This window comes from Corapipo altera, unplaced genomic scaffold, assembly GCF_003945725.1.
Source record: "Corapipo altera isolate COAL_440 unplaced genomic scaffold, ASM394572v1 151, whole genome shotgun sequence".
NCBI classification, from domain to species: Eukaryota; Metazoa; Chordata; class Aves; order Passeriformes; family Pipridae; genus Corapipo; species Corapipo altera.
In genome coordinates this window covers 1,371,751-1,385,229 of record NW_020884976.1, presented here as the reverse complement: position 1 = coordinate 1,385,229, position 13,479 = coordinate 1,371,751, and the positions used below count along the sequence as shown (strand labels likewise).

The following is a 13,479-nucleotide window of genomic DNA, read 5'->3' as shown; positions in this document are numbered from 1 at the left end:
AAAGGAAAAAAGGAAAAAAGGAAAAAAGGAAAAAAGGAAAAAAAAGGGACAAAGAAAAAAAAGGAAAAAAGGAAAAAAGAAAAAAAGGAAAAACAAAGAAAAAAGTAAAGGAAAAAAGGAAAGCTAATTGCAAAAGGAAAAATCTAAAAAACAAAGAAATTCAAATAAGAAAGAAAAAAGGGGAAAAAAGAAAAGTAAAAATTATAAAGTAAAAAAAAATCTAGGAAAATAAACCTAAATTCCACAAGCTGGGCATTTCCCACCATTCCCTGCCTGAGCTCACTCACTGCCAGGAAATGTCACCCCTGGGACTGGCAGCACTGCCATGACCCCACAGGCCACCCATGTCCCCTCAGCAGTGCCAGGGGGTGTCCTCCAAAAATCCCCATGGAGTGACAGAGCCTTCCCCACACCCGGGAACAAAGGTGTCCCCATAAACCCCATGAGATACCACAGTACAGGAAAAGGTTTCTCCAAGGTGTTTCGGGAGGAAAAAACGGAGTGGGGGATGATGTGGCTGATGCCAGGGGTGTTGGCAGCCCTGGCATTGGCCATGGCAGCTCCTTGTGCATCCTCATCAGCCCCACACACATCCCAAAAGCAGGATGAGGAGCCTCCCCCGTGCCCAGGCAGAGGGAACAGACAACAAACACCACCAGGAAAGCATCACCTTTATTTAAAAATAAAAATATAAGGGAATATGGTTTTCTATGTGGATACTGGGGAGCACTCTGGGCTCTGCACTCCTCTGCGCAAGGGAGCCTGGATCTGGCACCCAGGGCTGTGCAAATCCATATGGAACATTCCAAAGCCTGGAGCTCTCCTCAACCTCCTCCTCACACAGAGGTGGCTCCAGCATGGAGAGGACAGTCCTTGTGACATGGATTCCATGGAGGGAGCCACGGGAGAGGCACAGCAGGAGGTGTATTTACAGATGGGAAATGTTTCAATACAGCATTTCTGTCTTAGGAGCAAAGTCGAGGGATTTCCACTCAACAGCAAAAGTGGAAAACCATCCTCCACCCCCCTCTGGGAGCCCCCAGCCCCATCATGCTCGTTGTGCCTTCTTGCTCTTCTTCTTCTCCTCCTTGAGGGCTGTGTCGTGGGCTTTCCTCTTCGCAGCCAGTTTGTTGGCCTGTGGAGAGACCCCCGAGACCCACGGTCAGAGCAGACCCATCTGCAGACCCTCAGTCCCACCAAACCTCCAGCTGTAGGTGAGGATGGATCCCACAGCACCAGGATCAGGTGTGGGACACAGAGAGAGGCTGTGAGGCACAGACCCGAGGGAGCACGAGGAGCTCTGCCCTGCCATGGGGCAGCCTGGGGGTGCTGGGAAGGGGCTGGTAGAGCCTCACCCCTGCCCACCTGCCCTCAACACCTTCTCCAGGTACAGAGAAGAAGGAACAAGGAGATTTGGGAAGAGCCCATCCCAGGATGCTGGTGAAGGGCCCTGTCCCACAGAGCTCGTACCTCACGGACTTTGCGCTTCTTGCCGAACATGATTTTCTTGTAGAGGTATTTCTCCCTCTTCTTCATCATCATGATGGCCAGGCGCTTCTCCTCGCTCTGCTGCTCCTGCTCCAGGCGCTGCTTGTCCTCCACCCTCACCTTCCCCGCTGTCACCTTCACGGGAAGTGCCTGTGGGAGCCAGAGAGCTCAGGAACCCAGATCCCAGGAATCCACCACCCCCATTTCCAGCCCATTCACCAGGGGCCACAAAACAGCCACAGCTCCCTCTGAACCTGAGCAGGTCCTAAGCGTGGGTGGGAGCTGCAGCTCACAAACATGGGGCCCAGAGCATCCCTGGAAATGTTCCAGGTCAGGTTGGATGGGGCTTGGAGCAACCTGGGCTAGTGGAAGGTGCCCCTGCCCATGGTGGGGGTGGAATGAGATGAGCTTTAAAGTCCCTCCAAACCCAAACCATTCCAGGATCCTGTGAGTGCCCCAGCAGTCCCAGGACAAGAACATCCCACAGTGAGCAGAGCCTCAGCAAAGGCAGTGCCCACCCGCCTCCTTCCAAGGCACCCACCCCGCTGCCGGGCACCCACCTTGTTGCTCTGAGTCTTCTGCTCTTCCATCTTCTTTAACTTCATCTCCTCTTCCTTTTCAGACTCATCTTCCTCATCCTCTTCTTTGTCATTGTCATCCTCCTCTTCCTCCTCCTCTTCTTCCTCTTCCTCACTCTCCTCATCTACAAGGAGAGACCATGGTTACCCTTGAGGGGCTTCAGAGCAGGCGCTGGCACCTGCCCAGCTCTGAAACTCCTCCATGGTTCCCATCACCTGGGTTCTCTCCCCGTTGCAGGGCCAGCAGCTTCAGCTTCTCCGGAGGCACGTAGTCACCCTCCTGCTCCGTCACGAAGGGTGACAAGTGCGGGGGCAGCAGGACACCCGGGAAGTAATCGGCCACAGGGAGGCACAGCTTGGCATTGACCGAGTCAAACACCCACTGAGGCTGCAGGTAGTACCTGGGGGAGGCAGAGGGACCCCACCTCAGGCTCTGGAGCCCGTGGGACAGCTCTGGGGTGGCCCCCGTGGCCGTTCTGGGGACAGGCCCCTGTCTCACCCACCTGCCCACCACCTGCTTCTCCACGCGGGGCCGGTCGATGATGTGGTGGGTGATGGAGGGGTCGGTGGCATCGTAGGTGGCCCCAATGCACAGGGACTTGTCCCAGGAGACCTGACCACCAAAGCTCCTGCCAGAAAAGCCCATCAAGGAGTCAGGCAGGCTGGTGGGACACTCGGGGTCACCTCACCCGTGGGACATCGGGCAGGGTGGGCCCAGCAGAGGGGCTGTGGGAGGCCAGGGCTGCCCAGGGTGTCCCACCCCCCACGCACCGGATAACGAAGGCCAGAGGCTCCCGAGGCACCTCCCTGTTGAGGAAGAAGCGCAGCCCCTCAAACAGCTTCTTGTGCTTCTCCAGGGCCTCCTGCTCCTTCTTCTTGGCATCCATCTGTTCTGCTGTCTCCTGCTCGGAGCAAAGCCTTCAGCCTCCTCCCCAACAGCCCCTGGCAAGCCCCCTCTGCAAGGGGGGGGTCTCAGGTGCTGTCCCCAGACTCCCAGCACCTCGCTGGCCCTGCCAGCCTTTGCCTGGGCACAGGACAGGCAGGCATGAGTCCCCCACCAGGCTCTTACCCCCTCCACTGGGAACTCGTCCATCTCCACCTCGTCCTCGTGGGTTGGTGCCACTACTCGGGCCAGGCTGGAGCTCAGAGCTGACAGTCTCTGCAGTGGGAGGAGATGGAGTCATATCCAGGGGGTGGGAAAAGGGGCAGCCCCATGGAGGAAAGGGATTTCTCAGAGCCAAAAAGACCCAGGGATTGGGCAGAATTCAGCCTCCTCCACGGACAGTCCCCAGCATGGGGCTCTGGAGGGTCTCCTGCCACACAGGGGGAGGCCGGTGGAGCCCGAGGCCAAGCCCAGCTCCTCCCTACAGGGACAAGGAGTTTGGGATCAGCCCCCTCCACCCCTCAGTCCCATGGTGCCATCAGTGTCCCTCACCTCCAGGTAGCTCTCTGAATCCATGGCATACTCCTTGCCCTCTGTGGGCTTCAGCTCAGCATCAGCCTGGCTGTCGATCTGGGGAGGAACAGAGGTGGGGAGGCAGCTCCCAAACATCCCCCCCTGCACCACCCCAGGGGGGGTCCCAGCAGTGACCCCATGGCCTCACCTTGGGGGGGTAGAGCAGGTTGAGGGAGTGGTAGAGGCGGAAGTTGACGAAGCCCAGGAGGGTGGTGTAGAACTCAGTGAAGGTGGCCATGACCCGGTAATCCACGTCTGTGGGGTGCTGCAGGCACAGGGCGGGGAGAATGTGTGGATAAAGGACCCTCTCTGCAGGGACAGGGGCCCATCCCATCCACGTGGGGAGGAAGGTCACAGAATATCCCCATTTAGGAAGGGACCCACAAGGATCATCAGTCCAACCCTTGGCCCTGCACAGACACCCAACAATCCCACCCTGTCCCTCAGAGCACTGTCCAAACCCTCCTGGAGCTCTGGCAGCCTTGGGGCTGTGCCCACTGCCCTGGGGAGCCTGGGCAGTGACCAATTACCCTCTGGGGGAAGAACCTTTTCCTAAGATCCAACCTAATCCTGGCCCCTTCACAAGTCAGGCCACAGCCACCACCAGACCCTGGGCAGGGAGAGCTCCCTAGGTGCAAGCAGGGTCCTGCTGCCACCCTGCCCTGCTTGGACACATGGAACACCTCATCCCATCATGAATGGGGACCTTGGGGCTTGGCCCAGGGACTTCAAATCAGGGTGAGGAGTGCAGGGTGTGGCAGAGTTGGACAAGAACAGGACAAGAGCAGGACAAGGAGGATGAGGACAAAGGGGAATGGCTTCCCACTGCCAGAGGGCAGGGATAGATGAGATATTGGGAAGAAGTTCCTCCCTGTGAGGGTGGGGAGGCCCTGGCACAGGTTGCCCAGAGAAGCTGTGGCTGCCCCTGGATCCCTGGAAGTGTCCAAGGCCAGGTTGGACAGGGCTTGGAGCAACCTGGGCTAGTGGAAGGTGTCCCTGCCCATGGCAGGGGGTGGAATGACATGATCCTTAAGGTCTCTTCCAGTCCAAACCATTCTGGGATTCTATGATTCAAAACCACAAAGACCCAATCTAACTGTGTCCAGCCCTGAAAATCCTGGGAGTGAATGGAGAGGGCACTGCTGTGCCCGTGACCTCCTGCCTGACAAGGCTCAGGGGGGCACATGGCTGTCCCAGCACAGTGGCACCCACAGCCCCCCTTGTCCTGCTGTGACACAGCAGAACCTCCCTGCTCAAGGTTGCAGGATCTGACTCATCCCTTCCCTGTTTCCCTTGTTCCTGCAGGTTAATCTTTAATGACTGGTAAAGGTGTGTATTAATAACTGAGGACACGAGGAACTGGGGAGACTGGTACGGGCAGCCCCGGGGTAATAGAGGGCTGTGTCCACACGTGCCCCCTGAGCCAGGCCCCGTGGGCTCACCACAGGCTGGGCACTGCCTCCTCTGCCTCAGGATGGACCCTCAGCCCCTCCCTGGGCACAGGATCCCATCGTGCCCTTCCCAGGCACTCACGTCGTGGGCGAAGGCGTAGGGGGTGATCCAGGTGACAGGCTGGCCCAGCACCTCTGCCTGGTAGTAGATGCCCTTGATGGAGAGGAAGACCTGGCAAGACCACAGTGAGGGCTTAGGGGGAGGAAGGCCACGGGGATGCTGTGTCCCTGTCCTTGTTCCCCCTTCCCTTGGCTTGGTTGCTTCCTCCTCAAGGAGGATCAAACATCCCAGTGGGACACGCACCCCAGCGGCAGCTCCAGCACAGCTGGGCCAGTGCCCTCCCAATACCCTCCCAGTGCCCTCCTGCTGCCCAAACCCACCACCCCCATGCCCCCGGGCAGGGGGGCCTGTCCTGTCCCTCTCCCCGTGCCCACCTTGCGCAGGGAGCGGGAGGCGATGACGTAGTTCTGGAATTCAACGGCCAGGCGCCGGCACAGCTGGATGGTCTGGACATGGCACTTCCCTGTCCGGGGGAAGGTGGAGAACAGGAAGCACATGGACAGGGCATCGTCCAGGTCCCGCAGGGCGTCGATGAACGTGGGGTACCTGTGTCCAGGGGAAAGGGAACAGGGATCACACCCGGCCGTGCTGTCCAGCTGCTGGGGCTGGGGGAGACCCCAGGAGAGAAAGGAATTGGAAACATGGAACATCCACCTGCACATCCCACTAGAGCTGGTCACAGAACCATGGAATGTTCTGAACTGGGAAGAACCCACAAGGATCATCCAGTCCAACCCCTGGCCCTGCACAGACACCCCAACAATCCCACCCTGTCCCTCAGAGCGCTGTCCAAACCCTCCTGGAGCTCTGGCAGCCTTGGGGCTGTGCCCACTGCCCTGGGGAGCCTGGTCAGTGCCCAACCACCCTCTGGGGAAGAACCTTTCCCTGAGATCCAACCCAACCCTCCCCTTGACACAACTCCAGTCGTTCCCTCGAGGACCCACAGGGATGAGTGTCCCTCCTGGGCACTGAGGAGTCACAGCCACACAGCTCCCAGGGCTCAGGGCTCCCCAGAGGACATGGCAGCACCTCGGAACAAGAGGTGGGTGTGAACAGGGTTTAGGGCACCCACAGGTTTTGAGTGTGGGGGATTCCAGCCTGGACCCCTGAGGACACACACACAGACACGACACACACATGGCCCATGGCCTGTGGCACAGGTCACTTCTCAGCACTGCTTCTCTCTTCACACCAGCACAGGGAGGTCCCAGGCACCACAGGGACAAGGAAAAGACCTGCCAGAGCCTGTTCCTTCCCTCCTGCCAATGCCCATTCCTTCCCTCCTTCCTGTGTCCCCTCCTTGCTCACTGTCACCAAAGCCATGGGCATGATTAACCCTCAACCAGCCCTCCCTCTGAGGAAAGCAGTGTGCAGGGACAGGACGGAGCCCTCAGTGTCCCCCTGGAGCCATCCAGGGTGGCCAGGAGCTCCCTGCTCACTCCTCCAGCCCAGAGACACCCATTGACACCAACATCCCCAGAAAATACACAGGAGGTGGGTGCCCAAAGAGGGGTGGATGTGGTAAAGGAATCCCAGAATGGTTTGTGTTGGAAGGGACCTTAAAGACCATCCAGTCCCACCCACTGCCATGGCAGGAACACCTCCCACTAGCCCAGGTTGCTCCAAGCCCCGTCCAGCCTGGCCTTGGACACTTCCAGGGATCCAGGGGCAGCCACAGCTTCTCTGGGCAACCTGTGCCAGGGCCTCATCACCCTCACAGGGAACAATTTCTTCCCAGTATCCAATCTAACCCTACCCTCTGGGAGTGGGAAGCCATTCCCTGTGTCCTGTCCTTCCATCCCTTGTCCCCAGTCCCTCTCCAGCTCTCCTGGAGCCCCTTTAGGCCCTGCAAGGGGCTCTCAGCTCTCCCTGGAGCCTTCTCTTGTCCAGGTGAACCCCCCCAGCTCTCCCAGCCTGGCTCCAGAGCAGAGGGGCTCCAGCCCTGGCAGCATCTCTGGGGCCTCCTCTGGACTCTCTCCAGCAGCTCCACGTCCTCCCTGTGCTGGGCCCCCAGAGCGGGATACACTGAGCTCCAGGTGGGCTCCCTGTGGCTCTGCCAGGACTCTCCTCACCTCTCCTTCACGATGTGGTCGAGTTTGTAGGTGGGTTTGTTGTCCTTCAGCCGTTCCACGGTGCTCCACTCGCTCTTCCCGTACGCCTTCCGGAGCTTCCGCACAAACACCTGTGGGGATGGGGGAGGTGAGTGCTCCTGGGTGCTCCAGGACCAGTCCCAGCAGCCCCTGGGGTGGGACAATCACCTTGTATTCCCGGAATTTGTTGACGATGGGCTCATGGAGCAAGAATTTGATGTCCTTGAGCAGGTAGAAAGTCCTGGGGGCTGTGGAGCCTTTGTTCACCTTCTTCTTGTGCTTGGGCTCATGGGGGTAGATCCCCTTGAGGATGCAGAGGCGCCTGGGGAGGGGACAGGGCTGGAACATGGGGACACAGCACCCCTGGACACCCCAGGCCCTGCCCTTGGTCAGGAGGGAACCCCCAAACTTAGCACCTGGAATCCTGGGACACACCCCAGGACACACGAGACAATCCATCCTGCTCCCAAGGGACAGGGACACCCAAGGGCCACCCCCTGGAGGGGGTTCAGGAGGTCCCAGGGCCACCCCACACACCCATCACAGGCTCCATCTCCCACTGCTGTCCCGTGAGGGCCCTGGGGGTCCCAGGGCAGTCATCAAGGGGGTCCCGGGGGGAGCTCAGAGGGTTTGGGGTGTCTGAGGGGGGGTGTCCAGAGGGGATTCAGAGGGGATTCTGGGGGTCCCGGGGTGGTCAGGGGCTCTGGAAGAGAGTGAGTTCAAGGGGTGCGTGGTCCCTGCAGGGGGAGTTTGGGGGTCCCGGGTGCACCTGAAGTCGGGCAGGCTCAGCTGCAGCTTCTTCCGCGCCCGGTTGCGGGTGATGTAGTTGGTGGCGGCTCCGCGCTCGTACTGCGGGGAGATGAGGGGGAGGGTGAGGAGACCCCCGGAACCGGGGGGAAACGGGACCCAGGGATGGGATGGGGGCTGAGAGGGACCGCCGGGCACGGACAGCGAGGGGGGCGAGTGGGGCAGCGGGCACCGACCGGGGGTCACGGGGGCGGAGGGAGGGAGACACCGGGACCGGGGGCGGGCACCGGAGGGGAGGAGGGACACAACACGGGAAGGCACCGGAGGGACGGGCACGGGCCCCAGGGGTGTGGGCGCAGCCCCGGAGGGATGGGACAGGGATGGGACAGTCTGGGGAGGGGACGGGGTGGGGGTCCCGGTACCTTCTTCTTCTCCACCCCCCCCATGGCCCCGCCGAGCCACGCGCTCCCGCCGCCGCTGGACCCCGGGCTGCCCGCGCCGCGCCTGAGCACACCAGAGCCGCCCTGCGCCGGGCACGGGGACTGCGCGGACACCGTGAGCGGAGCGGGCGGGACGAGCGGAGCGGGCGGAACGAGAGACGCGTGGGGAACGAGCGGCTCAGGAGACAGGACCGCGGTCTGTCAGGCGCTCGGCGGGCAGCCCAGAGCGCTGCGGTGAGGGGTCCTGATGCGCGGGGCATGCCGGGATATACCGAGGCAGGCCGGTCCTCCCGCGCGGGGCATGCCGGGATGTACCGGGGGTCCCGGCCCGCGCCACGGCCTGGGGGTCCCGGGCCTCCCAACAGCCCCCGCGGCACTGACACCCCCCGAGCCCCCACAGCCCCGTCCCCCGCGAGTTTGGCTGGGCTCCGGGATGCTTCACCCCCTCCAATGCCGGGGGCGCCGCCCCCCCCCCCCCCCCGGAGCCCTAGGCACCCCGGGAGGGTTCGGGGCGCTCCCGGGGGTCCCGCCGAGCCCGAGGGGGTCATGACCCCCGAACTCACCTCCCCTCCCCGCCAAGGTTCAGGAGGGTTTGGGGGCAGGGGGTCCCCAGGCCGGTCCCCCCAGCCTGGGGGTCCCCGGGCTGAGCCCCAAAGGGTCCCAGGACCCCCCCGGGCTGGGGGGATTCGGCTTTTGGGCTCAGCCCCCCACACCCACCCCCGGCTACGGGGTTTTACCTTTTGGGGCTCGGGACCCCCCGGCTTTAGGGAGTTACTTTTTGGGGCTCAGCTCCCCCCCCCCTCCTCTGGCTCCGGGGTGGGGCTGATTAATCCTCGTTTTCTCAGTTAAATGCCGGTTGGAAGCGAGGAGTGGATTCTCGTTTTCAAAGGCACCGGATTTGTGGGATTTCACGCCTGTCTTATTTTTGGGCTGCTCGGAGCAGGGTGACCCGGGGCAGGGTGACCCAGCACAGCCCCCGTGATCCCCCCGCTCCCAGCCAAAGTTCTACCCCGTTTGTGCTGACTCGGCCCCGACGTGCGGAAACGGCCTCCCGCCCCAGCTTCCCGTGCTGTCCCGGTCCCGCCCGGGCTCATCCTGCCGCTCCCGGGCGTCCGGCGGTGCCGTGTCCCCTCCGTGTCACCCCCTGTCCCCCTCCAGCATGTGGCTGCTGCTCGTCCTGCTGCTGCCGCCCGCGGTCCTGTCCGCCCAGCGCTGCGGTGAGTGCGGCCCCGGGACCCCCGACCTACCCGGGAACCCCCCGGGGCCGGGGGGTCCCTGAGGGGCAGGGCTGGGGTGACAAACCCCACCCTGTACCCCAGCCCTGCTCCCCAGTCCCGGGGGCCTCGTGGAATCCCTCGGGGATGCGTTTTCCAGGGCTCAGCTCCCCCCACGAGCCTGATTCCTGCAGCCCCTTCCCCTGCCCGGAGCCAGCCCCTGCCCACCCCCCGGGGGTCCCACAGGGACATTGGGACAGGGGTGTCACAGAGGGGTGTCAGGGAGGGAGACTCTGATGGGCTCTCTGTGTTCCTCTTTACGGCTCTTCCTTTGTTTCTCCCTCTTTGTTTGTGGGAAATCTCGAGGTTTTGGGATTAGTAGGGGCACACAGAGGGTGTTGGGTGCACGGCAGGGCTGGGTGCCGGGGCTCCATCCCCACAGAGCTGCGGGGGGCTGCAGATGCTGCGGGGGGTGGTCTCAGCCCCCTGTGCCCCCTCACCTGCGCTCCCTCCCCGGGGGTCGTGGGCAGAGTTCCCCCCGGGGCCGGCGGGGGCCGTGCGGGCGCTGAGTGCGCGGCTGCTGGGGCTGGCGGGGGACCCCGCGCGGGACCCCGACCCCACCACGTACCTGGGGCTGCGCCTGGGCCGGGAGCACAACCTGCAGCTGGAGCAGCACTACCTGGAGAGGCTGCACCGCGCCTTCCAGCACCCCTATGGCAGGTGGGACACTGGGGGGACACTGGGACCCCTATGGGGACACCGGGGCTCCCCACGGGCCTTTGGGGATGCCCCTGTCCCACACACTGACCTCAGGTCCCCACAGGAGCGTGCAGGCCCATGGCTACCCCGAGCAGGATGCTGAGCTCAGCACGTATGTGTGGGTGTCCTGGGGGACATGGGGTGCCCTGAAATCACCCATGTCACGGGGTGACACCCCTAGTGGGGTCCTGGGAGGTGCCCTGAGGGTAGGGTGACACCGCCAGCAGGGTCCTGGGAGCCCCAGGGCAGGGTGACACCCCCAGTGTGGTGTCCTGGAGGTGCCCTGAGGGCAGGGTGACACCCTCGGTGGTGTCCTGGGAGGTGCCCGGTGCCTTGCAGGGGCGCAGAGCGGCCGCAGACGGGGCGGCTGGCACTGTATCTGCTGGGGCTGAGGGCCACCTGTCCCCCAACCAAACCCCACCGGGCGCTGGTGACGTGGCTCAAATACTACCTGGAGGAGGACTGGACAGGTGAGTGTCCCCCATGGGGTGACCACCCACCTGGGCACCCACAGGGTGGGACTTCACTCACCCTGGTGACACCCCCCGACTTCCCCAGGCTCCCGGCGGCACGGCCACCCCCTCACCAATTACTACCAGTACGGGCTGGGCGTGCTGGCGCTGTGTGTGCACCACAAGCGGGTGCGGGAGGAGGTGATCCGCCGGCTCCTGGAGGCACAGCACCGCGGCCGGCTCGGGCACGGCGCCGTGGGTAAGGGCCCGTGGGCACAGGCAGGGGCACCCGGCACAGGGTGAGCCCGCGGTGACCCCACGGTGTCCCTGCAGACACGGAGGCCGTGCTGGCACTGGCCTTCGCCTGCCTGGAGCGCAGGAGGCTGGTGGGGGCCGGGCTGGCGGCCGAGCTCCGGGACACCGTGCACAGGGTGAGCAGGAGCATGGCCCAGGCTCAGGGACCCGAGGGCATCATCGGCAACATCTACAGCACCCCCTGGGCCCTGCAGGTGGGTGTCACCTGAGGGGACTTCTGGCATGGGAGCAGGAATTGGCAAGGGGAGGTGGGGCTGCAGGTGCTGATGTGGGTGCAGGTACAGGTGCGGATGCAGATGTGGGTGTACATGCAGGTGCAGATTTGGGTGCAGATGTGGGTGTGGGCACAGGAGCAGATTTGGGTGCAGATAAAAGTACAGGTGCAGATGTGGGGTGCAGGTGCAGAAGGCTGTAGGTGAGGGTGTAGGCAGGTGCAGATGTGGGTGTAGATACAGCTACAGGTGCAGATGCAAGATGTGGGTGCAGATGTGGGGTGTGGGTGCAGGTACAGATGCAGATGGTGGTGCCTGGGCAGAGGCAGCTGCCCCAGGGCAGGTGATCCTCAGCCCTGCGGTGCCCAGGTGCCCAATCACCTCCCTCTTCTTCTTGCTGCCCCACCACCTCCCTCCTGCTCCAGGTGTTCCTGGCCACAGGCATGTGCCACACAGAGCCAGCTTACAGCCGGGCCATGGCTGCGCTGCTGGAGAACCTGGATGCCTTTGGCACGGCCACCACCATGGCCCAGGTGCTGCCAGTGCTGCACGGCCACTCCTACCTGGACATCGCCTCCATGCACTGCCAGGAGGAGTCGGGTACGAGCCGGGGGCAGCCGGGATGGGGTTGGTGCCAGTGGCACCGTGGTGGTGGCCGGGTGTTCATCAACGCCGGGGTGGCTTCTCACAGATACACTGACACCCCTCGACGTGGAGCCCCCGACTGAGGTGCCAGGGAACAAGACAGTACGGCTGGTGGTGGAGTGTGCCCAGCCCTGGTGTTCCGAGCTCCAGCTCTACGACCGGCGGGTGTCCACGCCCGCTGCCGCCTCCCTGCTGGATGTGCTTGGGGCGGCCACTGCACAGGAACCCCGCTTCACGTATGTGACCCACCTGGGGTCCCCTGGGGTCACACTGGGGTGGCCACGTGTCCTGCACCCACACCAAGGGCTCACCCTGGTTCCCACTGCCCGGCTCCCTTGGGAGCTGCCCTGTCCCACCGCCAGCAGTGCCAAGGCTGGACACTCATCCCCCTCACTGCCCTCTGCCACTCCTCAGGTTTGACACCCAGGACACCCCCCAGGGCCCCTACCTGACCCAGGTGCTGGGGCTGGAGGCCCGGCAGGAGAAGCGGAACTACTGGCAGCTCCTGACAGCCCCCAGCACCCCCCTGCTGACAGGTAAGTGATGGGTGGGGGTCCCTGGGGAGGCAGTGGGGGTCCCAGGCAGTCCCCACGGCCCCTGGGGCCCCCAGTCTCACCTGAGGTCACTGTCCCTCCCTCTGCAGGTGTTGCCGACTACATTCCCCATGATGGAGAGACCCTCATCCTGCGCCTCAGCGAGTGGTAGAGGGTGGGGGGCTGTAGGGGGTGATGGCAATGAAACCTCCACTGTGAGCACAGGACTTGCTTTCTGTCTCCTGCTTTCCAGGAGCCAGCACCCCAAATCTGCCGGGGGGAGGAGGAAGAGGAAGGGGACAGAATGTGCCTTGTCCTACAGGTGCTGTTGGATGGGAGCACCGGGACCAGCAGCTCCTCTGGTCCTGGTCCCTCTCAAGGATGGCACAGGCAGGTGCCGGGAGCAGCCGGTTTTGGGGCGTCCAAAGCATTTTTGGGATATGCAAAGATTTGGGGAGACCGAGTCAGGGCTGCTCATCCCCAGAAAGCCGCCAGCTGGGATCACCCTCCTCTGTAATGCCCTGGCGGGGCCCTGGCCCTGCCCACTGAGCGAGGGGCACCCCCGGGGTTTAACCCAAGGCCCCAGATCACGGCAGGGCACGGAAGCGAGCGGGGCCGGGGGCGGTGTCGGGGATGTCGCCGCGGTTCGGGCTCGGGGGCGATGCCGGTGACGCTCCCGGGCGGGCGGGGCGGGGGCAGCGAAGGCGGTCGCTCCGTGAGGGCGGCGAGGGCTGTGGCGGGGCCCGGGGAGGCGGCTGTGCTGTCCCGGCGGGGCCGAAGGTCCCCGGCGGGCCCCGCCGCACCGGGCGGATCGCTGGGCGTGCCCGCGGTGCCCCCGCTGCCCCCGAACCCCGCCCGGCGGCCGTGACGCGCGGGGCCCTCACGGGGAGGAGCCTCCGCCCTCCGCTCCCGCCATCACCAAACTTTGCGCTGGTTCCCGGCTGCCGCCACCTCCTCCCGGCACATGGCCCCGGCACCGCGGGGCTGAGCTCCGCCACCGCCCCGGGCGCGGGGACACCGCCGACAGCGACACCGCCA

General features: G+C 63.6%; 2 protein-coding genes across 2 annotated transcripts; one reads left to right on the top strand and one right to left on the bottom strand.

Annotated features, from left to right (window-relative positions):
- Positions 1–654: 654 nt before the first annotated feature.
- On the bottom strand, positions 655–8,359 carry PES1 (pescadillo ribosomal biogenesis factor 1). The gene is made up of 15 exons (XM_027665487.1): positions 8,294–8,359; positions 7,894–7,973; positions 7,293–7,446; positions 7,107–7,216; positions 5,409–5,580; positions 5,056–5,145; positions 3,671–3,787; positions 3,502–3,579; positions 3,136–3,225; positions 2,838–2,968; positions 2,570–2,695; positions 2,283–2,467; positions 2,049–2,191; positions 1,471–1,638; positions 655–1,135 (listed from the first exon to the last, which is right to left on the bottom strand). The coding sequence occupies exons 1-15, from the start codon at positions 8,315–8,317 to the stop codon at positions 1,049–1,051; spliced, it is 1,755 nt and encodes a 584-aa protein (XP_027521288.1). The 5' UTR covers positions 8,318–8,359; the 3' UTR covers positions 655–1,048.
- A 643-nt stretch (positions 8,360–9,002) lies between these two features.
- TCN2 (transcobalamin 2) lies at positions 9,003–12,668 on the top strand. The gene is made up of 9 exons (XM_027665514.1): positions 9,003–10,245; positions 10,349–10,396; positions 10,624–10,754; positions 10,843–10,995; positions 11,070–11,245; positions 11,689–11,863; positions 11,955–12,144; positions 12,323–12,444; positions 12,552–12,668. Exons 1-9 carry the CDS (start codon positions 9,986–9,988, stop codon positions 12,611–12,613), a joined length of 1,317 nt encoding a protein of 438 aa, XP_027521315.1. The 5' UTR covers positions 9,003–9,985; the 3' UTR covers positions 12,614–12,668.
- The last annotated feature ends 811 nt before the right edge of the window (positions 12,669–13,479 follow it).

Coding starts and splice junctions, on each gene's coding strand:
- PES1 (XM_027665487.1), bottom strand. CDS start 8,317: ATGGGGGGGGTGGAGAAGAAGAAG. Junction 3,580..3,670: donor ACCTGCTCTACCCCCCCAAG/GTGAGGCCATGG, acceptor GTTCCTCCCCAG/ATCGACAGCCAGGCTGATGC. Junction 1,639..2,048: donor AGAAGACTCAGAGCAACAAG/GTGGGTGCCCGG, acceptor TGGCTCCCACAG/GCACTTCCCGTGAAGGTGAC.
- TCN2 (XM_027665514.1), top strand. CDS start 9,986: ATGCTGCGGGGGGTGGTCTCAGCCCCCTGTGCCCCCTCACCTGCGCTC. Junction 10,397..10,623: donor CAGGATGCTGAGCTCAGCAC/GTATGTGTGGGT, acceptor GGTGCCTTGCAG/GGGCGCAGAGCGGCCGCAGA. Junction 12,445..12,551: donor CAGCACCCCCCTGCTGACAG/GTAAGTGATGGG, acceptor CTCCCTCTGCAG/GTGTTGCCGACTACATTCCC.